This window comes from Patagioenas fasciata, chromosome 2 (assembly GCF_037038585.1).
Source record: "Patagioenas fasciata isolate bPatFas1 chromosome 2, bPatFas1.hap1, whole genome shotgun sequence".
Classification (NCBI taxonomy): Eukaryota; Metazoa; Chordata; class Aves; order Columbiformes; family Columbidae; genus Patagioenas; species Patagioenas fasciata.
The window spans coordinates 166,464,885-166,492,839 of NC_092521.1; the positions used below are offsets into that span (position 1 = coordinate 166,464,885).

The window sequence follows — 27,955 nt, forward strand, 5'->3', positions numbered from 1 at the left end:
AACACAGCCTTATTCTGGATATTGCTTTTCATACCCTATACTGCATTAAAATATTAAGTATTGAGAATGCTAGAAAGGAATGGCAAAGACTAAACAGATTTATGTTTTAGAGAACAAATGCAGGAAAGGAAAGATGAAAGAATAGTGGGTTTGTATGCTAGGAGAGGAATGCCAGAAGGGAAAGATGAAAGGATAGCAGGTTTGAGCTTCAGGAAAGAAAAAGCCAAAAGGGTGGCACAGAAAAATGCAGTTGGTGTTTTCCAATATACACGGCCTGCGGGTCATCAAAGGCAGGGAATACTTTCAAATAATGGAAATTCAGTTAATAAGGTTGAACAAACAGACAGGGAAAATTGAACACATTAGAGGGCAGAGGTTTCCTGCTAGGAAATAGGTGGTCAAGGAAATAGGAAATAGGTGTTTTTTAGGGTTTTTACCCTGTACTGTTAAGACAGCTGTGGTCTGGTGCTCTCCACACACACAGGTGTATCCTCCTGCATCCTCCTCAGCTACTTCACGAATCACCAGCTCTGCCTTGGTCCCTTCCTGCCTCATTGTGTATTTCTCGCTGGCTTGGAGAATCCTCTGGTCCTTCCGCCACTCCACCGGAGCAGCCTTGGTCAGCTCACAGTGCAGGGCGACTTCTCCACCTTCTTCTGCTTCCCTGTCCTTTAGCTCTTCCCTAAAGAGCGGCGGCAGAGCTGGAGGATGCAACATGCACAAATGGTCGTCAGAAAACCAGAAATTGAAATCACGACTTATTTTTCATGCTTGGGATTATTTCCCCTCACGCCTCCCTTATTCAGTCTATTATAAATCTGCTTAGCTAGAGCCAAGCTCAGAAACTCTGGAAGCATTCTTCAAGAGCGATGCGGTTTCATTTACCATAAGGGAACAGTGCCCTGAGTGTCTGTCCCTTTTCATAGTGAAAGAACAATACAGAAAATCCAGATCTTGGATGAACAGCAGCCACAAATAACACCACTGGATCCAGTACTACTTTACCCGTGCAGGTACGATTTCTTGGAGACTGGTATTGTTATTTTCTATTTCGTTTTACAGTCCCACCTACATGAAATCAGCCAGATTTCATAATAAAACTACTTCTCTTTTTAAATTGAAGTTTGAAGGGCCGTTACATTTAATAAGAACTTCAGACTCTTGCTATTTCCCCTTTTGGAAATCAAAACCTCAAAACAGGACAACTTACTAATAGGAAATTATTTTCAGAAAAATCTAATTATTAACATTTACCCACAAACGTGCCTCGTGCACAACTCCTGTAAGCAGGTACAGAATATAAACTGTACTCCCCGAATGCATTGGAAGAAGTTCACATCTCAGAAAAACCCAAGGGAGAGTCGGAAATGTCTGGAAAAAGCTGAAGGGGACTGAACTGGGGTAAGTTCCTCAGAGACAGGGACTGTTACTCCATTAAAATAGATGCTCAGTGATGAGATGAGAGCAGAACATCAGGTGATGAGATTGTTAATGTAACACCAAGATTTATTAATGGTTTGGTTTGGGAGCTAGTAGGACCCAAAAAGACGGGACTTGGACAGGAAGAAACATCTATTTTTCTCCTTTTAAAGGGAGAAGGATTAATAACGACACAAAAATTTGCCCTGAGTTATTCTTTCTCAGTAAGAAATGGGCTACACATAGAATGAAGGAAAAGAAAGAGATAGAAACAAACACAAGTCGCCGACCCTGAACAGAAACAGTTGCATTTCAGAATGGTGTCTGTCTACAGAGCTATTTGCCAACTTTAATAAGGTCTTTTTACCGTGAACTGTTAAGGTTGCTGTTGTCTTCTGGTCACCACACACACAGGTGTAATCTCCAGCATCTTTTACTTCCAGGTCACGAATGACCAGCTCTGCAGTGGTGCCAGGCTGTCTCATTTGATATTTGTCACTTGCTTTGAGCACTTTGGACCCTATTTTCCACAGCACTGGAGCTGCTTTGGTTAATTCACAACGCAGAGTGACTGATGCTCCTTCTTGGACTTCTTCATTCTTCAGTTCTTCCTTGAAAAGCACTGGCAGGGCTGGGAATAGAAAATCAGTTGATAGTGTATTTAAACTAAGCCGTCTGCATTTGCCACCAGCATCATGAATTCTTAACTGAAGTTCAAATCTGGATAACTCAAGGTCTTTGACCGTTGAGGTTGAGGTTATCACTATGATGATCTGGAAAGCTAAATCCAGCGGTGACAGTAAGAAGTGCTGAGCTGGTAGGTCAAAGAACAACAGCAACGGAGTAAAGGTGGAATCTAAATAATTTATCACAGGGAAACCCTCCACGGGGCAGGAGATCTCAGCTGATCTAACACGAATATTTCCTAGGCACTATTCCCTTAAATTTACAACATAGCAGTTTGACTGCATGGAGAAATAGTCATGTCCTCAACTCCCTTTTCAGGAATATCAGACCAAAATTAAGAGTCAGAAGAAGAAATTCTCCTTTCCTAGGAAAACAACCTGATGGGTGAACACTTTGTACAGCAGCAGGATGTTTCAGAGAAACAAAAAACAAACCATCATCTGCAAGATGAGTTTACCATTCACAGTCAGAGAAGCCGTGGTGCGTTGGTCTCCACATATGCAGGTGTAATCTCCCGCGTCCTGCAGCTCTAGATCACGGATTTCCAGCTCAGCGAGGGCATCATCCTGCCGCATGGTGTATTTCTCGCTTGCCCTGAGTATTTTGCTTCCTTTCTTCCACGTCACGGCTGCAGCCTTGGTCAGCCCACAGCGCAGAGTGGCTGTTTGGCTTTCCGTGGCTTGCAGGTCCTTCAGTTCTTCTTTGAAAAGTGCGGGCAGGGCTGAAGGTCACAAAACGGACAGAGGACAGGAAAAATGACGTGTGGCACACAGGTGGTGGGAGGGATGGGGTGGTACACAAGCAGAACACTTCAGGGTGGAAAGAGTTTTCTTTCCTCATGATTCTGGGACACTGGACAGACAGACAGAAGCAGAAAAGCAGCCTGGATGCAACCAGGTTTAGATACAGTTCACACATTAAATTCAGCCACAGGTGAACACACAACCAGTAGTGATGAGCTGGTAGAGAAAAACACAATAACACAGATATATGTATGAGGTTTTTACCATGCACTATCAAGGCAGCTGTCGTCTTCTGTTCTCCACACACACAAGTGTATTCTCCAGCATCTTTCAGTTCTACATCCTGGATAAGCAGCTTCATGACCGTGCCCTCCTGTCTCATTTTGTATTTGTCGCTGACTTTGAGCAGACGGCTTCCCTTTCTCCACTCTACTTGAGCAACCTTGGTGAGCTCGCAGCGCAGAGTGGCTGCTTGACCTTCTGTCACCTCCTCGTCCTTCAGGCTTTCCTTGATGCCTGCAGGCAGCGCTGAGGATGCAATGGACAGGGGGTTAAAACGGAGCAGCAAACACAACCTCCTGGTGAAGGAGAATCAAGTGCTTCAGTGTCTTCAGGCCTGACCTAACATCTACGTGAGGGATCAAGTCCTAAAACCACTTTGTGTATGGAATCGGAGTGAAGGTTTTTCCCTTAAATTGCAAATTAATTCTCATGGCTACGACATGCAAAGTCAAACTCAGAGGACCTGTGCAAAGACAGCAATGAAAGTGGAGACAACATGAATTCCAACCACAAGCTCCATCATGAGGCCATCTAGATGAAATTGGTTATTACCGTGAACTGCTAGGGAAGCGGTGGACTGCTTATCCCCGCACACGCAGGTGTAATCGCCGGCATCACTCTCATTTAGATTGTGGATCACCAGCTCTGCAGTGACATCCTTCTGCCTCATTTTGTATTTCTCGCTAGGTTTGAGTAGCGCGTGTCCTTTCTTCCACTCCACTGGGGCGGCCTTGGTCAGCTCACAGCGCAGAGTGACTGCTTCACCCTCCGTGGCTTCCTCGTTCCTTAACTCTTCTTTGAAGAGAGCAGGAAGGGCTGAGAAACAGAGGAGCAAACATTTTCGTGATAAGCAGTTCTTGGCCACCAAAACCAAAATGAACCTGATATTTACCATTATCTGTCCATGCCTGGTTATTGACATGAGGATCATCTCACGGAAGGAAGATACTGATTCGTATCACGGACACAAAAGGGTCTTATGCGACAGGTAAATTTGTTGATTGGTTTAGAGATGTATGGAGAATAAACAGCAGGAATGGGAAAACTTCACATACGGTCAAAACTGTAACGTTATATTCAGTCTGGTAAATTGATATAGCAGGTTACACCATGATCAGGAGAAAGAGAAAAGCTAGAGGAAAAGATGAAAAGGTTTTACCTTACGTGTTAAGGATGCCCACAGACCTAACCTGAGAGTTAGAACAAAGATGAAGAGTAAAATCAGAGAGACCACCTGAACGTGCTTGGGTAACAATAGAAAGGGAAAAGAAAGATGATGTCTCATCGTGGAAATCTGCTATAAGACCTTCACACCAGGAAGTTCAAGTACATCCTAACACCCCATCCCCTTTTGGAACAACTTATAGAATCATTCAGAGCATAAGAGTGGATGGTAAAGTGCTAATATGTCCTGTGGGAGCAGTAGGATACGACAAAGTCTGTGAAGTCTTTGGAATGGGGTGAGAACCACTTTAGGATATAGAATAATTTGGATATTCAATAATACAAGATTTGCTACCTATGACCAAGCAGAAACGAACTTAGAGGGCAAGATCATTTAAGAGCAAACAATATTAAAGGCGTAATTACAGAGACTACCTCATTCCAACGATCAATAGGAATAGCCTGACTAAATCACAAATTCTTCAATGTCCTGAAACTCAAAAGACCTATAAAATATGTGAGTTATAGAGGAGTACAAAAGAAATACTATGGAAAATAGAGGCAAAACCAGAAAGGCCAGATTCCCTGCATGTCTCAAGGAGGTCAAGGGCAGTTCCCCATTCCTGGATTGTCAACTCATGGACAAAGAGACCAGCATGAAAAAGGGGCTGAATGAAAAATCTGCAAAATGATGCTGATATCAAGTGTCTTCAGACACAGCTGCATGCTGTATTTATTTGCATACAGCAACTGGGTGGTGAGATCACTACTCCAGGGGCTTTCCATGTCCTCTGCCCATGGTTCAACTTGAGACTCTTGACTGCATCAGAATATTAGCATGCAAACCCCAGGAAAAACCTGGCCAACCTGGACTAGAAAGAAACATAAATATTGCAATGACATTCTATACATAGACTAGAAGGAGGGAAAACAAGGGAGAAGTTGGTCTACCAACTTTCAGGAACACAAGTTGATGATAGGTAATGTAGGGAGAGTTAAAGTGTTTAATTCCTTTTTCTTCTTTAATATTAAATGTTAATGAAAGCTAAGAAAGTAATAGGAATTCTGGCTAGGATAAGAAAAGAATTAATCAGAGAACATTTAAACAAACTGGATATTCTCAAAACGTGGTAAAATTTCTCCTGGAATACTTAAGGTACAGGCTCAACCAATGTCAGACATTAACATTTACACCAGTAATCAAAGAGAATGGGTGATATTCCACAAGTATAGAAAAAAAAGGGAAACTCAGGGGTGGAAAAGGTCTCTCAGACTGAAATGCAGACATTTAGTTCTCATCATGTAAACCAAGAGTCTAAGTCCAGGGCAGCCAAGAAAGATCCAGACAAAATCAATGGAGCCAATGGACTTATCTTCTGACCAAATGTAAATGTCCGCTATATGGGGAACTGGATGTGTCTCTGGCTTCCGTTGTTTGCATTGATTAGATCTCCAGTAACAACTTATATTTTAGTAAAGCTCTTGACTTAGGTATAGGTGGAACTACAGCAGGAAGCACCACCAGTTTGAAAACCACAGTCAAAGAATGAATATTCAACTGTGATTTACACTTACAATGAAAGAAGTTCATCACTACTTTAGAGTCCAGTAATATTTAGCGTTTTCTTTAGTGACTTGGACAATTAAATGCAGAGTCATCATTAGCTTTGCAGACGATCTCAAGGTGGGAAGGAAGAGAAGCTGAAAGCACTTTGTTAAACAGCATTAGGAATAGAAGATTTTGATGAATCAGTGCTGAATAAACAGGCTATAATTCAGCAAGAGCAGGTGCAAAATACTGTATTTAGGAACAATCAACAACACAAATACAAGATGGGGAACAATAGGCAGCAGATCTGCAGACAGAGATTTGGGGTTACAAGGGATCACAAAACAAATGCAAGTAAAAAAAGGGAAAAAAAAGCAATTCTGATGTGAAAAAGTAGACATCATAACAGGGATTTATAAAATGGAGTGTCATATGCAAGACACATGAAGTCCTTCTATCCTACTCCAGTCTGGCAAAGCCTCAGATGGAGCACTGCAGTCTGCTTTTGGACACCAATCACACTTCTAGAAAGATGTGAATTGACTGAAGAGGATCCAGAAAGCAGCAAAGATGAGCTGAAATCTAGAAAACATGACCTACGGAGAAAGCGTGGAAGGATTGAAGATGTTTAGTCCAGAAAAAGGGACATAAAGTTTCCAAATATTTCACAGAGAGGAAAATAACCAATATTTCTCCATTTATACAGGTTATGGGAGAAGAGTCAATGACTTAAGCCAGCTCATTAAAGACTTTTGTTGAAATTAGGAAGCACGTTCTTGCAGTGGAATGTATGTCCAGGGGAATTGCAAATTCTTTGGCACTGGAGTGAGGTCAGGTGGGTGTGATGGTGGCTTGGGGCTCAAAGATGGACCAGATGACTTGTAGGGGCCCTTCCAATTCTATTTTCCATGGCTAAACTGGAAGTTCAAGACTGAAGCTATTCTCGTTTTATCGGTAAATATCCAGATGAGGAATTCTGGGTGAAAAAGAAGAAATGAACTCATTCACCCACTGAATTTCCAGGTGGGAAAGATGGCTGAAACTACTTCCTACTGTCCTATAAGAGTGAGAATAACATGTCCCTCCCTCCCAAGGAAAGTTTGCAGATGGATTTGACTGAGGACGGTCAAGTAGTCTAACACTATAATGCTGAGTATTCTGCAATACCAGAATACAAATCTACATGATCCTTGGTCAGAGTTACACAAAAAAGTTGCATTGAATCAAGTTTTGTTTGCACCATTTCAAATCATCTGGAAAAATCCTAATGCAACATGAAATCCAGGATCACTCCTTTTGAAAAATATGAATGTTCCTGCTCCTCCATCTCTCTAGGCTTAAATCAAAAGTGAATAAAACAGAATAAAAAATGCAAGTACATGTAATCCCTCAGACTTCAGTGTGGTGCAAAGTGGTATAACTGTGCACCAAGAGCAGGGAGAGGAGCACTGGGAAAATGTTAGTGCAATCAATGGAACTACAATCTAGTTAGAATTAGATAAAAATCACAATAAAAGCCCAACAGAATTAACGATGGCAAGATTAGAGAAAGAACTGTTTGTGTGTCAGTACTGAGGCTTCCAGGGAAAACAGGAGAAACATCAAACAAAACCTTCTCATTTCTGTTTTCTTTACCATGCACGGTCAGCGCCGCCGTCGTTTTCTCCTCTCCGCACACACAGGTGTATTCCCCAGCATCCTTGACTTCTAAATCATGGATCACCAGCTGTGCTGTAGCACCTTCCTGTCTGATGGTGTATTTTTCACCTGGTTTGAGCATTTTGTGTTTCTTTTTCCACTCCACGGAGGCAGCCCTAGATAGCTCACATTGCAGCGTGGCTGTTCCACCTTCTGTACCTTCTTCGTTCTTCAGCTCTGTCTTGAAGCGTGTGGGCAAGGCTGAAGAGTTCAAAACGAGCAGAATGCATGACCGTGGCAGCTATTCCAGCAACAATTTATCTGTGGTCTGTCAACCACAAGTGACAAGCAAAGCCTTCCCTAATCCAGTAGGGTTGATAACCACTGTGAGAACCATAAAATGATGTCTTTGGAAAGCTGTAAAACACCTTATTAATAAGTTAGAGCTTCATTTTTATTTAATGGTGAGGCCTATGGCATGAAATGGAGAACCACACCAGCCTCAGCTTCCTCAGACTTTGCAAGACTAAGCCCTACCTTACTTTGGGCATTGCCTCCTACCACAATGGAAAATAAAGCCTGACTAGAGTGTCTCAGTTCTATCACAATGCAAATCATTACTGAAAAAGTTCATAAACTAAGCTGTATCTGAGGCATCAATCTGACTTTTCCATGAGATTTCTCCTCAGATAGTGGTCTAGCTGAACTTGATCATCAAATCATTCTGAAACACTGAAAAATGTATCAAAAATATCTCATCACATAGTTGTGATATTCCCAATTTTAGGACTGTAACATCTTCACAATAATGTGATTTACCTTTATTAGTAACGACTACTGAACAGGGGCACCAAAGCAATGAGTAGATACCAAAATGAATACCTGGAATTTTTGCAATGGGCATTTGATCTGTGCCTGATACTGACCAGTGCAATTATGTTCGTGTCCAACCATATCAGAAATGGGCCTGCAATTTCAAAGCTGATACTACTATGTTCTTAAAAAAAAAAAAAAACAAAACAGTAATCTGGATGAAAATAATCCCCTTAATTTTTATATATTTTTAGGTTTTTTTACCATTCACTTTTAGCGCAGCAGTGGTTTTCTGATCCCCATAACAGCACGTGTAATCTCCAGCATCTGCCAGATCTAAGTCACGGATCACCAGCTCGGCAATCGTGCCCTCGCATCTCATGGTGAACTTGCCGCTTGGCTCCAGGGCTCTGTCTCCTTTCCTCCACCCCACGGCAGCCACGGGCTTGCTCAGTTCACAGCAGAAAGCGGCTGTGCCATCTTCTGTGGCTTCCACGTTCCTCAACTCTTTTCTAAAACGCGGGGGAAGCGCTGAAGATCACAGGTGAAGAGAGAGCACTTTAAAACTTGGGAAATACTGCGTCTTGAATGCTCCACTGGATTAAAACCATTTAATCTCTAAAAGTTTTAGAACATACAGTACCTCAGAGGCAAATGATGATTTCAGGGATGTCCCTGCCTTATGCTTTGCAGCACATCACATTCAGCATGTCACAACTGATTTGGAAAAGTGTTGCAAAGCTACAATTTCAGTACTGGAAGGTGTGTTTTAAAGGCATTTAAGACACAATGACAGAAAGCTGATCCCAAGATGTCAAGGAATTATGCACAGCTCTGTCTTAAGATCAGATGAACAATTAAAATGAACTGTATGCTATTTAAAATTCCGGGCTGCAATGTATCATTCTCACCAGTCTTTCTCAGTTGCTATCACAACAGAACACCTTTCCATTCCACTCAAGAAAATCTAGTGAAATCTCAGTGATATGCCTAGAGAAATTAACTAATGGAAGTACTGAAAGTGCTGTTTACTACTTCACCGGGGTCTTCATTATGTGCTTCTGGATTCTTTTAATGTGAAAGAACGGGGACAGAAAAGACTGAATAATGCCATTTCTCACTCCTAAGATAAGGACTTTTACTAAAAGATATTCATAGAATCATAGAACCATTTTGGTTGGAGAGACCCTCAAGATCATGGAGTCCAACCATTAACTCAACACTGTCACTGCCCCATGTCCCTGAGAACCTCATCTCCCTCTGTCCAACCCTCCAGGGATGGTGACTCCAGCACTGCCCTGGGCAGCCTGTTCCAATGCCCAACAGCCCTTTGGGGAAGAAATTGTTCCCCAGATCCAACCTCAACCTCCCCTGGCGCAACTTGAGGCCGTTTCTTTGTGTCCCTGTCTCCCCTCAGCTCCTGTTCTCCAGCTGAACCCCCCAGGTCCCTCAGCCGCTCCCATCACACTTGTGCTCCAGCCCCTCCCCAGCTCCGTTCCCTTCTCTCCACTCGCTCCAGCACCTCAAGGCCTTTCTTGGCGTGAGGGGCCCAGTGGCCGATACAGCTGTCGTAAGAACTTAAAACAATAGATGGGTTCAAGACCAGTTTGTGATCCTGTATGAGAACACAGATGACAAAATCCCTATTAAACTGATTTATTTTACCATGCACTGTCAGGGATGCAGTAGTTGTCTTGTCTCCGCACACACATGTGTAATCTCCAGCATCTTGTTCCTCCAGGCTATGGATTGTCAGCTCAGCGGTGGTGTCCTTCAGTCTCATTTTGTACTTCTCACTAGGCTTGAGCACCTTTGGCCCTTTCCTCCACTCCACTGGGGTGGGTTTAGTTATCTCACACTGCAGAACAACCGTCCCGTTTTCGGTGGCTTCCATATCGACAAGTTCTTTTTTGAACAGTGCAGGCAAAGCTATGGGACGTAATATAAACAGAGTACATCAAAACTGTTAACCACACCTTGAGGAAATTAAGACTAGGTCCTAAGGCCAGTCCTTCACTATTACAGGGAAAACAAATCGCATATCCCTGAAAACTGCATCTATTAGAAAACTACTGTAGGATCTCACAGGGACTATTGTCACCACAACCTGCCTCTAATGTTGACTTATGCAGCATGTTCATCATTTCTCAGCTGATTCCAGTAGTCCTCTCTACCTAGATCAGTGTGAATTAATTTATCTTGAACATTAATTACCTTAATCACAGCACTGCTAGCTGGAGATCTCTACCTTTCCCAACACCATAATTTATCTTTCTTGTTCAGAAAAAAAGAAAAAAGTAACATAACTTCAGGTGAACCCTTAAGCCATAATTTCCAAGGACATAGTGGCTCTAATATCAGGAATACAGAGTTTTTTCTAGCAACATTCAGCAAGTTGCCTTCAAAGCAAAAAGAAAGCACAGGGATGAAAGTGCCAGCTTATAGAAGGGGAGAAAACTCCATCCGGGGGAAAGAAGAGGGAATAAAAGTGTGCAGAAAATCCAAAAGAAGAGAGTTTTGCCTCCGCAGTCTTGCCCCTGTCCTTAGAAGTGTCTTATTCTTAAGAAATATCTCAAACAAAAACTTCTTTCATCTATTGGGACTATATACGAACTGCCTCTGCTGGAAGAGCAACCAAAGCTTGTCGCTATTCACCACGGCAGAGATGGGAACAAAAACTTGGCTCACTATTCCCTGTATGTGCAGAATAATGGTTTATTTTGGAAAGTATCAACTATTTGGCAGAATCTACCACGGTTCCACAAAGGAGGGGGGTAGTAATTCATTCCTGAATGGAAAAATCTCCCACTAAACTCAGTGTTTTTAAAGAACTTCCCTTCCAGTTAAGCACCAAAATCCACTGACATCAGTGGGATGCAAGGACAAACCCTCTGAGAACAGCTTGCTGCTAATGGCCTTATATACAGATGCCTTTTTCACTTTTAAAAAGCGAAGACTAAGATGAGAAACCCTCACAACTCCTCCTTACTTTGTTATAAAGCCACCAGTTTCAAACCTGCAGACAGGGGTAGATGAGATGAGGCACGGCCAGCAAAGCAAGAAAACGCTGCAGAATCGAAACATCAAAGCAAGTGGGGAAGAGACCTCTTGGAGAAAAGGGACGTCCCTGAGATATTGGTATCATAACGGAGAACGGCTTTTTTACCATGGACTGTCAAGACAGCTGAGGTCTTCTGATCTCCGCACACACAAGTGTATTCTCCTGTATCTTCTACCTCCAGATCTCGGATCAGCAGCTCCGCAGCGGTATCTTCTTGTCTCATCCTGTACTTATCGCTTGGTTTGAGTGTCTTGTCCCCTTTTTTCCACTCCACCGGGACCCCGACCTTGCTCAGCTCGCAGTGCAGAGTGGCTGTTGCACCATCCGTGGCTTCTCTGTTCTTCAGTCCCTCTTTGAAAAACGCGGGCAAAGCTGAAGGACAGCAACACGAGCAGTGAGATGTAACGCTCCAAAGGGTTAAAATTAAACATCGATGTCTGATTTGCCTTTTCCCTTTCATCTTGAACTGATTTATCTACAAGAACATAGATTCTCAATAAACTCCATGAAGCAGCATGAAGAAGAAATGTTGTCAACAGGAAAGGACTCAATGCTCATGATAATCCGTAGATATATTTTACATGTATTCAGAGTCATAAATCAATACAGACAAAAGTAGAAAACACATTTTTTTTTCCCTGTGAAATTTCAAGCAAAAAGAATAAACACTTATTTGAAATTTCTGAAAAAAAAAAATGGTTTTCTTCTGTGGCTTTTTAAACCGCAACAGGAGGAATGTTTGCTGTGTTTTCACACACTTTAACAAATGAAAAGACATAGTTCATTAAAAAAATGAAACACTGAAGTTTCATTCTAAATGTCAGTTTGAAATGAAATTGTTCATTTCAATACGTGGTGGGAAAACAAGCGTTTTCAGCTGAACTGACATATTCTTGCAAACATGTCCATTGTAATAAAAATCAGAGTTGTCCCTGAGAATGGGTGTTCCTTAGAGAGTCTGGGCTTGCTTTTCACAAGAGAGTAACTGAACACAATGACAACTGACCCATATGTATAAAAGCACCTTGCTGCCCCAGGAATGGAAAATGGGAATAAGATCCCAGGAAATAACCCAATCTTTGGGAATTTTATGAAACTTTCAAATCCCTGCATCATGGTCCCTTTGAGGCAACCCATTTTATTGGGATGAAGCATAATGGGGAGTCTAATAAAAGAACTTTCAAGGCAAAAAGCAAAATGATGGACCCTAATTAAAACAGTGGTGGCAATCCAGGTTGTGTATTTGTTTCTCTGAGCTTTTTCAAGGAAATCTCTCTTTTGCCCAACAGCACAGCTGCGCTGACACCAATGGGAACTTCACTGGCATCAGTGAGCTGTGGATAAAGGTCTGGCAGAAGGAAGGAGACAGTTGGGTTACCAGGTATCTGCCCAAATGAACAGAGAAAACAGGATAGTTACTTTTAGTTATGTGTCTCATTTTGTTTGTTTTACCATGTACTGTTAAAACTGCCGTAGTCTGCTGGTCTCCGCACACACAGGAATAATTTCCAGCATCCGTCGTGTCTAGATTTTGGATTGTAAGCTCAGCAACGACACCTTCGCGTTTCATTTTATACTTGTCGCTTGGTTTGAGGGTCTTGAAGCCCTTCTTCCACTCCACATTAGCAGCAGCCTTGTTCAGCTCACAGCGCAGAGAGATGCTTTTACCTTCTGTGGCCTCTTTGTTTGTCAGTTCTTTGGTGAAAAGAGCAGGTAGGACTGCAGAGTAAATGCGATACGGACACAGCATCAAAGCTGAGAAAGCCTGAATCATGATATATTCTTATCAACCCTAGCCTGCATGTCACTGAAGCCACAACACCTTCTTCACACTCCAGGATTTTGTTCCAGTCTCTAACAGTTCAAAAGATCACAGAATGATAGAATCTTTTTGGTTGGAAGAGATCCTCAAGATCAATGAGTCCAACCATAACCTGACTCTGGTACTATTTCAGTCTGATCTTTTAATTTTGTTGTCCTCACACTTTAAAACTTGCTTTAAAAGCAAGTCTGTTTACCTGCAAACTTATCTCACAAGCCATCTATCTTTTCCTTGATAGAGCATAAAATCAGGGGGATAAAATTACAGGTCGTATTTCAATATGAGACACAAAGTGTTCTGTTTTCTTTAAGAAAAAGAGAAGTTCTGTGGAAGTGCCTGATTCATGGCACTGTTTGTATTTTTATAAATAGAGGCCCTTAAAACAGAGCAGTTACAAACACGTTGTCAGCATTCTGCAAGGATAAAGCATATGCTTTGGAAGAGTTAAGTCAAAATTGGTAAAAAAGGGCACAGAATAGCAAAGGCAATTTTTCATTAGGATAGTCCTTGTGTAGCTTCATACACTGATGAAAACTTGTTCCTCTTAGCAGAAACAAGTGTAACAGTCTAAATTCCAAAAAGTAAATATTATTCCCACTTTTAGTTCAATCCCTATGGGAAAACTTTGAAACAAGGGATGAGGAAGATTGTGTTGAGTTGAGGATCTGTACTGCACTTGTCATAGCACCTGGGAGGACAAACGGCACATCAAGAGGGCATCAGGTGAAACGAGAGAGAGAGAAGGAAAACAGGATAGAAAAATTAATCAGCGTGAGGGAGGATAGAAAGTGTGCAGGGATGAGACAAAGCATGAGAAAAAGAAGAGTTTGGAGTTATACTTGGGGCACGTGCTGAGAATTTGTTTTTACCATTTACTGTCAAAGCAGCCGTAGTCTGTTGATCTCCACACACACAGCTGTAATCACCAGCGTCTGCCAAATCCAAATCCTGGATCACCAGCTCTGCAAAGGGACCTTCCTGCTCTATTTTGTATTTTGCACTTGGCTTGAGGACCCGATTCCCTTTTCTCCACTCGACCGGAGCCGATTTGCTGAGTTTACAGTGCAAAGTGACTGCCTCCCCCTCTGTAGCTTCCTTGTTCAACAGTTCTTCTTGGAAGAGGACGGGCAAGGCTGAAGGATGCAACACCAACAGAGAAGGAATCAGCACCAGATCGAAATGAACTGGACTCTGCTGTGAGTTATTGGGCTGCCATGTATACATTTAACCAAAAATGCAATATTGCTAGGTGGATACAGTTGAAAAGGGGGTAAAACCTAGAGCAAAGAGGAATAAATTAGAGATAAAAATATACAACATAGCTGGCTGTCTCAAAGCACTAAAAGAAATATAAACAGAAGAGAATATTCTCTAATAGGGTGACCCTTTGGCACCACAGAGCTCAGAACATGAAACCTCTAAGAAATCACACTGACCAAGCACTGGATGATGAGAAAATGCTGCCAAACACTCTAAGTTTGTGGCTTCATGAGAAACACGGTTAGAACGGTTACCATTGACTCTCAAAGCAGCTGTCGTCTTCTGGTCTCCACACACACAGGTGTAGCTCCCAGCATCCGTCAAATCCAGGTCTTGGATCACCAGCTCAGCAAAACGTCCTTCCCGTCTCATTTTGTATTTGCCGTTTGGCATCAGGACCTTCCCGTCCTTCCTCCACTCGACCGAGCCGCCCGCCCGGCTCAGCTCGCACTGCAGCGTGGCCGTTCCGCTCTCCGTGGCCTCCTCGTTCTTCAGCTCTCTTTTGAAACGGATTGGAAGGGCTGGGAGATGCAGAACGAAAAGGGATTGCAACGTAGGGCCCTGCCCAGATGTCTGGTCAGAGGCTGAATCGTGATTTATTGTAGGACTATCTAAGCCTTATTCCAACACCCTTATCCTTAAACACATCCTGCTGAATTTTTATTTTGTGTGTGGTTGGTAAAAAAATTATCTCTAGTAAATTGTTCTGTGGGAATCAAAGTATGTGTGATCATGATTGGGATAATGCATATAAATGACAAACTCATCCTCGTCATTAAAGGTGGTGAACACTCCCTAACAGAAAATCCTAAGGAATCTTATATTTCCATACTAATTCAGGAAAACACACATGCATGTCAGCAGCCTTCACTTGAGGAAAGGTGAGAAGACAAAACACACACACAACATTGGACATAGATGGAGACTGGGGAAAGGACTGACATGGCAACATGAAAACATGGAAGGATGACAAAAGTAGAAACATGACATAAAAGCGTTGTGAGGCAAGGTAGAGAAAGGAGGAGGGAAGAGATGGACAAAAGCATTCCAGAGTTTCACGGGTTATTTCTGACTTTTTACCATTCACTGATAAGGCAGCTGTGGTTTTTTGGTTCCCCACTACACATGTATAGTCTCCAGCATCCTTTGGGTCCAGATCATGGATCAGCAGCTCCACCACTGTGCCCTCCTGCCTCATCCTGTACTTGTTACTCGGACGGAGAAGAACGTGCCCCTTTCTCCACTCCACAGGGGCCTCTCTGCTCAGCCGGCATCGCAGGGTGGCCGTCCCACCTTCCACAGCTTCCACGCTCTTCAGCTCTTCTTCGATGAGCGCAGAGATGGCTGAGGAATGAAGCGTTCTCATTTTACTTCAGGAGCATCGTTACCAACCGCTGACCCCACATGGGACACAAAACCGACACAGGTTCTCTTGGCACAGCTAACAAGCTCTTGACCTACCTGCATTTCCAGGACTCTACTTGCAATTACAATAGCACGGCAGGAGTTTGGGAGGAAATAGAAACAAAACAATTATTTTCCAGTAATTAGAATATCAGAGTAATTACCCTTCTGCTTCCCAGATGTTGATGGTCAAGACACATGAAAAATGTGCTGAGAAAATGCAAAAAAGAACTGCCTCTTTAACCAGATGTGTAGCTGAGGCCCTTCTTACCTCCTGGCTTAGAGCTCAGACAAGCACCTCTATCCAGAGCAGAAAGCAGAATGGTTATTTCAGAGGCAATGTATTCTGTTATCAGAGACATTTGATTGTTATGTTTTAGCATAAAATTATTGCCCTAGAAAACAAGGAACACAATGGACCCAGCCAGAGCTGATTTTTGTTTGTACTGATCCCTCTTTTTTTTCCTGAACATTCATTATAAATGTGCAGGAGTAGTAGGACCATGGCAAGAACAACAAGAAATGGTCACAAGCAGGTGTCTCATTCCTACCATGGATTTTGACTTGGGCTGTGGTCTGCTGGTCTCCAGTGTCACAGGTGTATCTTCCCGCATCTTCTGGCTCTGCATTATGAATCACCAGCTCTGCCACTGTCCCCTTCTGCTTCATTTCATATTTGGCACTTGCCTGGAGCGTGGCTTCTCCCTTCTTCCACACCACGGTGGCATCAGCTTTGCTGAGCTCACAGCGCAAGGAGACAGATTTCCCCTCTTCTGTTTCTGTGTTCTCCAGGGCTTGCTTAAAAAGGACGGGCACAGCTAGAACACAGAACCAGGAATCAGGACATGTCCTCTTTATCTGCTGTACAAGTGCCCCATGATAGAATCATAGAACCATTTTGGTTGGCAAAGACCCTCAAGATCATAGAGTCCAACCATTAACCCATGTCCCTAAGAACCTCATCTCTGCGTCTTTTAAACCCCTCCAGGGATGGTGACTCTACCACTGCCCTGGGCAGCCTGTTCCAATGCCCCACAGCCCTTTCTGGGAAGAAATTGTTCCCAAGATGCAATCTAAACCTCCCCTGCAACAACTTGAGGCCATTTCCTCTTGTCCTATTGTTTCTTATTTGGGAGACCTACCTAGTTACAACCTCTTTTCAGGCAGTGCAGAGATCAGAAGGTCTCCCCTCAGCTCCTGTTCTCCAGCTGAACCCTCCAGGTCCCTCAGCTGCTCCCATCACAGTTGTGCTCCAGCCCCTTCCCCAGCTCCGTTCCCTTCTCCGAATAGCTGTGACCTCTTAAAACCAGTCAATTCCCACATGAGCAGAGCAGCCCTGGGACCTCCTTTGGCTGTGTGGTGTCAAAGCGATTCTGCTTGAGAGCTGAAAGAAATCTCTTCTCTAGATGTTATCATCTCACTGGTGATTCCTAGGAGTTTGGGTGAAGTTTCCTCTCATCTTTAATAAGGACCCCTTCAGAGCCCTCTGAGCATCCTCATCTAGTGAATTCCCTGCTGCTGCAGGGCTTTAAGACAGTTTTAATAACCTATATCTCTCCTGCTTTCTGCTCCAGCACAGACTACACTATTGAATGTACTGTATCTATTTAAAGGCATTGGGGAGTGCAAGTGGCATCTGGGAGCCTTTAAAAAGGATATTTGGGGGAGTTTGATGGTCTAGACATTAATCATTTGGCCATCTGCAATTTGCAATAGCTGATAGATCAGGAACTATGGCACATAGGGTATAGAAAATGAACTCTCTCTATTATTTATTTTCTGCTCAGTGGAAAGTTGCAGATTTAAATTTGCAGGTGCATAATGTGAGATTCCGTGAATGAAATATATGCAGGTGCTTACAAGTACGCAATATTACATTTGAATTTTATGTATGAATTTGTAGATGGCACTGCCACAAAAAGAAGCCCTGTTTGTTTTAGTTTGGTTTGTTTTTTTTCAATAGATCTGTTAAGTAATGCATCAAGAAAGCATGGCAATGTATCTCTGCCTACCTTTTACTTTCACCCGAGCAGTGGTCTTCAGTTCCCCGGTGCTGCAGGTATAGTCCCCAGAGTCTATCGATTTGACATCTCGAATAATGAGCTCTGCCACAGTACCATGCTGCTTAAATTCGTACTTCTCACTGGCATAGAGAACTGTGTCTCCTTTCATCCATTTCACTGGGGTGTCAGGTTTGCTGAGCTCACAGGTCAGTTTGACTTGTTTTCCTTCTTTAGCTTCTTCATTTTGGAGCTCTTTCTTGAAAAGAACTGGTATTTCTGAAAAAAAGAATATTGCGAATGTTTAAAAACGCATGAGATTGGAAATCACTTTTCCCTTTTTGTTACAGACTTGGGTTATTCAGATAGAAAAGCACAGGAATGGAAAAGCACTAACAAATACTAAACAGATTCTGACAGCTAACATCTGGCTACAAAAAATATTTGAGACCATATGCTTATTTTCCCTTTAACCACTACCTGTACTATTGAAGATGTTGCTACTCTTACTGTCATTATTATTAATATATTAATATCATAATATTATTATTATTAATAATAGTGGTACATGCTGCACTGCTACTGATGACACAAAGCGTGTTGCAAATGGGTGATCAGAACTTGACCACTGGCACCATAAAATTTTACTGAGGTCGACTCACACGAAACACAGAGGACACAGAGAAATGGCCGAGCGCTTGCTGTCATGACCAGCAATATTGATTTCTCATTACAAAAAAAACCCCAAAACACAACATATTTTTGTCTGACGTGAATATAGACTTAAAAACAGCACAGAGCAAACACAGAGAGGAAAGCACAGCTGTACGTGAAAGGGTCCCTGTGGAGATTCCTGTGCAGGCTTTGCCACAGCCTGAGATTCAAGGCTTTAAGGTGAGCTAGTGTAGGGAAGGCACAAATTGCAAAAAAACCCACAATTTCTTTCTGTCTTCTGAATATACAGGTCAGTCACTAATCCATGATGCAGTTTTCCTTTGGCTGTTGAAAAGTTACAGCCTATTCTTCTATTCCCCTTTTAACACTAGTTTGGAACACTCAGTGTTTCATAGCTACTGACTTTTTTATTGCCTATTTTTCCATTCTGCTGTTCTGATGTGGCCCTAATAGACAACAGAAAGTAACAGCAGTGTAATTTGCCTCAGGGCATCCTTATGACTTGACTCCTTCACATCTACTGGTGATCTAAATCCATGTGTTCAAATCCTGCATGCATCCACACGCTTCTCTGTGAAGAGAGAATTGGGGCTGTTGTGTAATATGAATGTGTTTCTATCAGAAATTCTTTCTTCATCATGGGTGAGATCCAAGTCTTAATGAAGTCTACACAGAACTTTCTTTTGGGTGTAATGGGTATTGGGAAAAAAAAATCCTAGTGCTACAGAAAGACATAGAAAATTGGGATCACTAACCATGACCCCTCCTCTTGGTTACATTGTCAAGTTCTTCTCTTTCCTTGCATGGCAGACCTCAACCTAAAGTTGGCTTGTTTCTTTGCACTCTAGATAAATACTGGGTGCTGATTGCCTTCCCTCTTCGTGCTCTGAGGTTCGGGTTGACTATTCCAACAACCCAAATGCTTTTGGTTCACACTGACTTCTCTAATCCAGGTGCAGCTTCCCATCCACCCTTGCCCGGTGTGTTATACCAGTCTTGTGCAGGATGTCCACTGGTCAGGCTCAACACAACCTGTGCCTGCTCAAACCTACCCACGTGAATGAGCAATTTTGCTCACAGAACCCAAGTTCCTGCTCATCCTTGGGCTGGGGCAGTGACTCAAGACAGGTAGGAGTGGTTATAAAATGTGTACTAGATGAGCCCAGTTCTGACACGGCTCAGGACCAACATTGACCTACTTGGTGCTTACCCAACGTGCTCAGGGAAGTACGCTAAAGTCTGGTGTGTTTAAAAGGAGAAATTCTGCTTCAGCTCAGACAACAGCCCTTTAGATAGCACATCCTGCCTGGTCATGCTCTTATTGAGAGTCATGCACCCAAAATTTGGCTGCCTAAAGCAATTACCCAGACAAATGTGGGTGTGTGAGCTCCTTCCCTGGAGAGAGCCACCAGTGGAGACAGCTTCAGAAGGTGATTCATCCTTTCTCTGGATCACCTCTTAGGATGGGTGGATCTCCTATAGAGATACTCAATGTCTTCTACTGACCCATTGCTCTCTTCTCTAGAGATCTTAGGAATTTAGCTTTCGAAGAGCTAAAATCACGTAAAATGAAGGATTTTGCTATTTCACATTCCATCGCCTCTCCAGGTGTGTTCCAGATGACTTGATGAGAATCTCTGTGGTGCAAAGACATAACGTCCCTTTCCAGCATAGTTTTGCTTTTTTGTCATTTCAGTTTATTCCTCTGACCTCAATGTTAGATGACAGGTTAGGACCCAAACCACCACTCCAAATGTTCTTACCCTTGACAGTAATAACCGCACTACTTTTAGCTGCTCCAGCCTCACACTCATATCTGCCACTGTCTCTTTCTTCTGCCCTGTGAATGACAAGCTTGGCTTCAAATCCCGACCGGCTGATGTTATACTTGGAAGAATTCCTAAGGCTCTTCCCATCTTTGCACCACTTTACAGGGCTGTCTGATTTGGAGGTTTCACAGTGAAGGATCACATCCTCTCCCTCAGTGACTTCAGTATCAACCAGCTCCTTTGTGAAGATGCAGGGCTTCTCTAGAATCACATAAAAACCATCTGAGATGTTTCGGAAGAGGTGTGGAGTTTCAGATCACAAGTAATCTGTGAGATCTACATCCAAGACCACTTGTATCAAAATTACAGGTCAGGGTTAGTAACAAATAATTTGGTGTTCATGACTATAAAGCCCTCAGGAAGACACCAGCCATGCTGTAAAATGTTTAGTAAATACCTAACACCACCTGGAAGAAACTGAGAAGAAAATATGCCTCTTGAAGAACATAAAATCCCTTTCGCATCTTGCTAAATATGAACAAGATAAAGACACAATTTTCCTAAGTCCTTTTACACATGAGCTGATCAGTTTGAACCTTCTAACTGAATGTGGAACAATTAATTCTGCATCAAGTGACGTGCAATAGAGGTTTCTGAAAGCCACTCATCTAGAGCAGGTCTCATCTCATCAGTATGAATCGTCTGAAAACCAGGCAGGTAGTTCAGACTGGTCATGTAGGTTGCCTCTATAACTTCTGGAGAATGACAAACACCTCCAGAGACCAGATATTCACTTCCAAAATAGTTCATTACTACAGAGATTAATTGCTTTCTGGTAGTGCTCGTCTTTCTATACAACTTATAGAAGTAGCCTAAGCTAGATATCAATAACTAAATTGGCCAAGGTAGGCCTTATCTCACCTAGCTTAATGCTTTTTAATTCATAAAAATCCAATTAGAAAATCAAAATCTGATTTTGGTACAGTAGCATGGCAAAATGAGGGCAAATTTTCAAAATTTGAAGAAAAAGAATTCTTTGCAAGGAATGTGATGGTTCTGAAAAGAATGAAAATGTGACCTGACACAGTGGAGACCGCGTGGTTTACATCTCTGGGCAATGAGAAATATCTGTGTTTCCACTAATAAAACACCCCTCTCATCCTGTACTTTTGGGCTGTCTGGAATTTTTTCCCCTCACTACTCAGTTTTAACTTTTCCGGAGAAAACAATTAATTGTCAACAGTGACTAGCAGAAAACACATGTAATGTTGCCTTTCAAACAATGAAAACTAAAATAAAAACTTTTCAGTTACACTGTTTGTTTGGTTTTTTTCCCTCCTTGAACTAATTGATTTCTCCTCATTTATCGCCACGCTATCAGCTCAGCTCAAGGAAAACTGGGCAAGGCATCCAAAGTACAATCAACAGAATGTGACATTTCCATCTAAGGTCCAATAAACACATGGAGAGTTGTCCAGGATTACAAAGTGTTCATGCCCCAGCCCTAGCTTCATTATATAGGTAATGCTATTTTTGAACATTTATAGATATGATGGGGCCAAATTTGTAGCATTTTTGTTCTTTTTTTTTTCACCTACCCACATGAACCCATACTTATTTCTACGTATTCCTTCCTCTCCTTCAGTTTTTATGATCAAATTACCTTCAACAACCAAACTGGCAGATGTTTTCTTATCACCAGCTTCAAATGTAATGACCCCCGAGTCCTTCAGTGACAGTTTTTTCAACGTTAGCAAGTGATATCCACCGGGCTGAGACTGGATCTCATTAAGTTCATTGATATGGAGTGGGGTTTTATCCAAAAACCACTGCACTTTGCTATAGTCTACAGGAGAAATTCTGCATTTGAACATGGCAGATTCTCCTTCTAACACAGTGACATCTTCCAGGTCTTCTGTTATTAGCACTTTCTGGCCTGAAAGGAACATAAATACATCAATTACTGGAATCTTCAGCTTCTAGCATGAAAATTGATACGGAAAATTCCAAGATTTCCCATGTGAGTATTTAAAGAAAGAAATGCATTCATGATACAGAAGACTGAAACACAATTTCCCCATTTTTTGAACACAAAAAAAAAAACATTCACAAGGAGATAATATATACAGGACACACACCAAAATAGGATGAAGACTTCAAAGCACCAGAAGACATATAGCAGAACACGTAACCAGTACAATGCACACCTAATATTTTAAAGTTTCTTCTAATGGGATTAACTGGAAAGGCTAAAGGCTGCACTTCTGACAGCTCACTGGGCTGTAGACTTCACTAAGCAGGTGATCCCTCCCATGACAACCCCTCTGTTTTTCTAGGGAAAATGTAATTTACGGAATCACAGAATCATTTCAGTTGGAAGAAACCCTCAGGATGATCGAGTCCAACCATAACCCAACTCTAGCACTAAACCATGTCCCTAAGAACCTCATCTAGATGTCCTTTAAACCCCTCCAGGGATGGTGACTCCACCACTGCCCTGGGCAGCCTGTTCTGATGCCCAATAACCCTTTCTGGGAAGAATTTTTTCCTAATATCCAATTTAGATCACGTCTGGTGCAACTTTAGGCCATTTCCTCTTGGCCTATCACTTGCTACCTGGGAGAAGAGACCAACTTGTTTTCTATGGGACAGGACCACTCAGCCTCTACCTTGGTTGAGCTTAGTCTCACCAAAAACACAATAGGAAGGGGAGAGAGTGTCTAACTACAATATCAATAAAAAGTAACAAAAAACAGCCCTGAAAACCTGTTTGTATAGATATAGATATCTATCTATAAATAAATTTTAAAAATAAAGGTTATTACTGTATACAAAGATATATATGATGTTTCTCCTACTCACAAATCCAATACAGGGAATTTTTACTTAAGTATGGTGACAGGGAAGTATTTTTTCACTCAGAAAATCTGGTGTTAGAAACTTCACAGCTATTTCAGGTAGCTCACATCCTGAGGCCTTGATGGGGATTAACCACACTTCTATGCTTCTCAAGGCTATTCTAGTAGATGATAAGAGGTGGAGGAGTCTGGCTTTACCCTGAGTTTTTAATAGCTAAATATAACAATTAATAAATGGACACTGACACTGCATCTGCACGTGACTATTCTTGAATGGTTCCTTCTGTTCGCTTCCTCACTTCATCTATTTCAACTGAAGAGTTTCTCCCAGTTGGAGCACCAGTGAGGGAACTATGAGGAGCAGTAATAACCAGACCTCACTCCTTCCCCTTAAACACTGTCCTGCTGTCAGCATTGGCCACCACAGCTCATTTATTGCCTGTGGCTTCATACAAAAGTTGCTTGGGTTGTACTTTTCAGATGGAGACCTTATTGTGGCCTTTCCATGCTTAAAAGGGGCCTACAAGAAAGATGGGGACAGAATTTTCAGCAAGGCCTGTTGTGATAGGAAAAGGAGTGATGGTTTTAAATTAAAGGAGGTGAGATCCAGGCCAGATGAGGAGGAAATTCTTTATTATGTGGGTGATGAAACACTGGCCCAGGTTGGCCAGAGAGGTGGTGGATAAACCATCCCTGGAGACATCCCAGGCCAGGCTGGACGGGGCTCTGAGCAACCTGAGCTGGTGAAGATGTCCCTGTCATGGCAGGGATGGCACTGGATGAGCTTGGAAGGTCCATTCCAACCTAAACTAGTCTATGATTCTATGAAATTAAGGTGTAACCTTCATCTCCAAAGTGCAGAGGGACATTGAGCACTTATTTAAGTGGACTTCTTAATTCCTGGATCACCCACTCACCTGTCCCTTCTTATAAGCCACTGGAAAGAGGTATCAAGGGATACAGAGAAAAGCCTGGAGGTACAATAACTTTTCCCTGTTCTAATAGCAGGCATAATGAATTGTGTCCACCATATATTCACACAGGAACATCAGCCTCTCTCCTCACATCAGCATTTTGGGGTTTAAATCGTACCCAAAGTACTCCATATCTTTCTCTGCATGTCCAGCTCCATATTTTTGTCCACATGTCCTGCATAATATATATATATATCACGACTAAATACCAGAAATCAGTAGATCTGTTATCTATATGCTAAGAAATAGATCTGCCTCTGCATATAATGTTTCCTGGTGGAAAAACAGGATGAACAGTCATGTTTCTCTCATGCGTACCTTGCACGACTAGCTTGGCTCTGGACTGGGCATCGCCAATGTCACAGGTGTAAGTGTCACTGTCGCTCTTCTCCAAGTTTTTTATGGTCAGCTGCAGGACTTGTCCTTTCTGTGTGATCTCGTATTTCCTGCCGGCCCTGAGTTCAGCCATGCCTTTCCTCCACACCACAGAGGATGCAGCTTTCTCACTCTGGCACATAAAAACTGCGCTTCCGTTTTCATCGACTTTTAGGTCTGAAAGTTCCTTGACAAAATAATTTGGTTTTTCTGAAAGGAAAAAAAAGAAAAATACATAGAGACAGATTTGTTACCCAAACAAGTCCTGTGCACACAAAGTGGTCATGAATCCCCTTCCCCCCCACTTGTAGAATCACAGAATATAGGCATAGAGAGGATCTAAGAAGATCATGAGGTCCTCTTCATGTCACAGAGCATATCAGTTAAAATATTTCCAGAAGATACCTGGGAAGTTTAATGCCATTCTGCAGGTGCTGGTGAGATCTTACCTGGCAGATTGCCCACAGTTTTGATCACCCTAATTCAAAAAATAGTAACTCAAACTGCAAAACTTGATTTGCTCATTATGTAGCACATAAGATTCTTCAGTACCTACAGGATGTTTTTCCAGAGTTTTTTTTTTTAAAGCCTTTAACCCATGGCAGTTTGAAAACTAAAAATTAGTCCTGTTTAGTGATGGGAGGGAAGGGGAGGGAAGGGGAGAGGGGAGAGGGGAGAGGGGAGAGGGGAGAGGGGAGAGGGGAGAGGGGAGAGGGGAGAGGGGAGAGGGGAGAGGGGAGAGGGGAGAGGGGAGAGGGGAGAGGGGAGAGGGGAGAGGGGAGAGGGGAGAGGGGAGAGAGAAGTGAAGTGATCTCCCACAGGTTGCAGTTATTTACCCCAGCTTCTGTACCTTCCAGCCCAAATCCATTCTTCAACTGACCTTGCACTGTGACCCTGGCTTTGGTTTTGGAGACCTCTGTCTCACAGGTGTACTCCCCACTGTCCTTGACCGTAGAGTCATGAATGATCAGAATGGCCCGTGTTCCCTCCTGGTGCAAGTCATATTTCTGGCTCTTTCGGATCGCTTTGCCATCCTTGTACCACCTGATGTTCACATCGGGTTTTGACAATTCACAGCTCAGGCTGATGTCCTGCCCTGCTGCTGATGTTTTATCCTCCAGCTGTTTTGTAACCTCAGTAGGTTTTTCTGAAGAGGGGAAAAAAAAATAAATGGAACTTTGAATAGAAATCACTATCACTATACGACTGGGGTTTTTGCAATTCAAATATCCAGTATGTTTTCATGTTCCCCAGTGAACTATTCATATTACCTTAAGGAAGGGAGGCAAAAATCAGCCTTGCTCTTTAGTATGTAATAATTGCAGTTATGGGCTCTCAGTGAATATTAATTATTGCTTACAGAAACTGAGGACTTGTCCTGATGGCATCTATTTCAGGGAATGTAATTTTGTTGTCACTGAAGCTACTTTAGACATACAGTTATGGTACAGCCTATCTCATTAAATATAGACATTTATACTATAGAGATCTGTAGCAGAGGAACCCACTCCAGGGCCACTCTACAGCCAGCAGTGATCTGCTAAGTACAGGTAATGAGTCTCAAGGAACAATTTATTTTGTCCTAAATAAATCTAACTGTGGATGATGAACTATTAAATCTACCTGTTTCTTTTCTCCACTGACTGCCTAGGGAGCTTTGGGGGGTCATCTCACATGCATATATTCTGGGTAGTAATTATCTGTACAATTACACAATCCACTGCACTCTGCAATTCTCAAATACCTATAAAATTTTTACAACTTTTACTTGTTTTTAAGGGAAAATCTCAGTGTTCTAAGGCTGACAGAGAAGACTGCTATTTGCTTTGGTCATAACAAGAGCTTGCCCTTATGGTTTACTGACATACTTTATGAAAAGACACCCAAGAAATCAAGCCCCAGAACCTTCCTGATCTCATTACCTTTAACAACGAGAGAAGCCTTGGAGGTTAGACCACGGGCAGTGAAAATTACTTCCCCAGCATCATCAGGAATCACGTTTTTGATACTGAGTGTGTATTTCCTCCCTGCGTTAGAGGCTTTAAATCTCCCACCACTTTCCACTTTGTTCCCGTTCAGCGTCCAGTTGAAGTCACCAATGCTTTCATGGGACAAGATACACTCAAAAGTGCAATCTTCTCCCTCCTGAATTTCGGTGTTCTTCAGCCGTTTGGTGATGCCAATGTTCAGTTCTGGAAGACAAAAAAAATAGGTTAATAAAAGATGAAAAGGGTTTTATGATTAACATGAATAGCAGTATTGACATTTTTAGCTCATGAGATTGTTTTATCTATAGGATTGATAGGACAGCACTGCATTCCTTACAGATATATTTGACATGGGAAGGGTTTCTCAGATGATATCCACTTACAATCACCACAAAGCTATAGATGAAGGGACACGTGAATCTTGTGGCTTTGCTCTGGATGGACTTTGTGAAGAACAGCTCATTCAGTGGAGAAGAGTCAAGACTCAACAAGCAAGATGGGAGAAAAGCTGTCAGAGATTAAGCTTCTTGGATGTTGTGTGAGGTTTTTATCCGTGCTGATATAAGAAATACGATGTTTGTTAACTTGTTACCATCCTACCCCTCCTTGTGTTAGAATCAGACAAATTCAAAATTCATCCTATTATCAACGTGAGTTTGGAAGTCATGGACACTTCTCTTTCCTTCAAGCAGCCACAAGGATGAGAGGACAGGCTGAATTTCTGGGTTCTTCAATGCTGTCCTACTCTTACATTCCCACAACTGACTCAGAATTAATAGCTGAATCATATAAAACATAAGTTGCTTTTTGTTTTGGTTTGGTTTTTTTTTGTGAGAAAGTACTTAGTTACTCTTCTGGGAGGAACTTTAGCAATGTTCGGGAAGGAAACATTGCCAATACATCAACACGTGAATTTCACTGAAAGACCAGATATAATTCCATAAAAGAGCAATGGGGATTGTTCAAACATCTCTGCTATGTGGTAAATTCTGTTAGCACTGTTCAAGGGGGGAGGCCATTGAGGTTCATTGAGGATCAGATGTAAGATGACCAACCCTACCCATATTTGCAACACCCCTTGATTTGCCATCATCTAGGATACTTACCCTGAACGCTGACCTTTGACTTAGCAACATCAGTGCCAATATCACAGGTGTATAAACCTGCATCTGTCTTTTCGAGGTCATGGATAAGGAGGCACAGGGTCTTCCCATTCTGTATCTGCTCATACTTGTTACCAGGAGTGAGCTTCACACCATCCTTTTTCCAAACAGGTTTGACCTTCTCTTTGGAGACTTCACATTCCAGTTTAATCACACCTCTCTCCTCACCAAAAACATCATCCAAGGACTTCATGAAGACAGCAGGTTTCTCTGAATGTTATCAGACAAAACAGAACAACCAAGACATTTAGGTTGAGACTTTTTAAGTTGCTATCAAGTAATTAAAGAGAGCTGAAGTAAACTCTTGGCAA

At 42.3% G+C, this 27,955-nt stretch overlaps 1 protein-coding gene across 25 annotated transcripts in view; it reads right to left on the bottom strand.

The window, feature by feature from the left end:
* OBSCN (obscurin, cytoskeletal calmodulin and titin-interacting RhoGEF) overlaps positions 1-27,955 on the bottom strand; it is a 198,490-nt gene that overhangs the window by 101,999 nt on the left and 68,536 nt on the right. For 13 of the 25 annotated variants that reach the window (XM_071805408.1, XM_071805404.1, XM_071805396.1 and 10 more), the window contains 21 exons: positions 27,588-27,854; positions 26,416-26,685; positions 25,374-25,640; positions 24,437-24,703; positions 21,950-22,222; positions 20,281-20,547; positions 17,855-18,121; positions 16,394-16,660; positions 15,519-15,782; positions 14,693-14,959; positions 14,048-14,311; positions 12,809-13,075; positions 11,462-11,728; positions 9,961-10,224; positions 8,560-8,826; positions 7,480-7,743; positions 3,684-3,947; positions 3,114-3,377; positions 2,564-2,827; positions 1,787-2,050; positions 438-701 (listed from right to left, as the gene is read on the bottom strand). In XM_071805408.1, coding sequence (XP_071661509.1) covers positions 438-701; positions 1,787-2,050; positions 2,564-2,827; positions 3,114-3,377; positions 3,684-3,947; positions 7,480-7,743; positions 8,560-8,826; positions 9,961-10,224; positions 11,462-11,728; positions 12,809-13,075; positions 14,048-14,311; positions 14,693-14,959; positions 15,519-15,782; positions 16,394-16,660; positions 17,855-18,121; positions 20,281-20,547; positions 21,950-22,222; positions 24,437-24,703; positions 25,374-25,640; positions 26,416-26,685; positions 27,588-27,854 — 5,589 coding nt within the window. The remainder of the gene's footprint in view (positions 1-437; positions 702-1,786; positions 2,051-2,563; positions 2,828-3,113; positions 3,378-3,683; positions 3,948-7,479; positions 7,744-8,559; positions 8,827-9,960; positions 10,225-11,461; positions 11,729-12,808; positions 13,076-14,047; positions 14,312-14,692; positions 14,960-15,518; positions 15,783-16,393; positions 16,661-17,854; positions 18,122-20,280; positions 20,548-21,949; positions 22,223-24,436; positions 24,704-25,373; positions 25,641-26,415; positions 26,686-27,587; positions 27,855-27,955) is intronic. The other 12 variants (XM_071805412.1, XM_071805411.1, XM_071805409.1 and 9 more) reach the window with 8 other exon arrangements.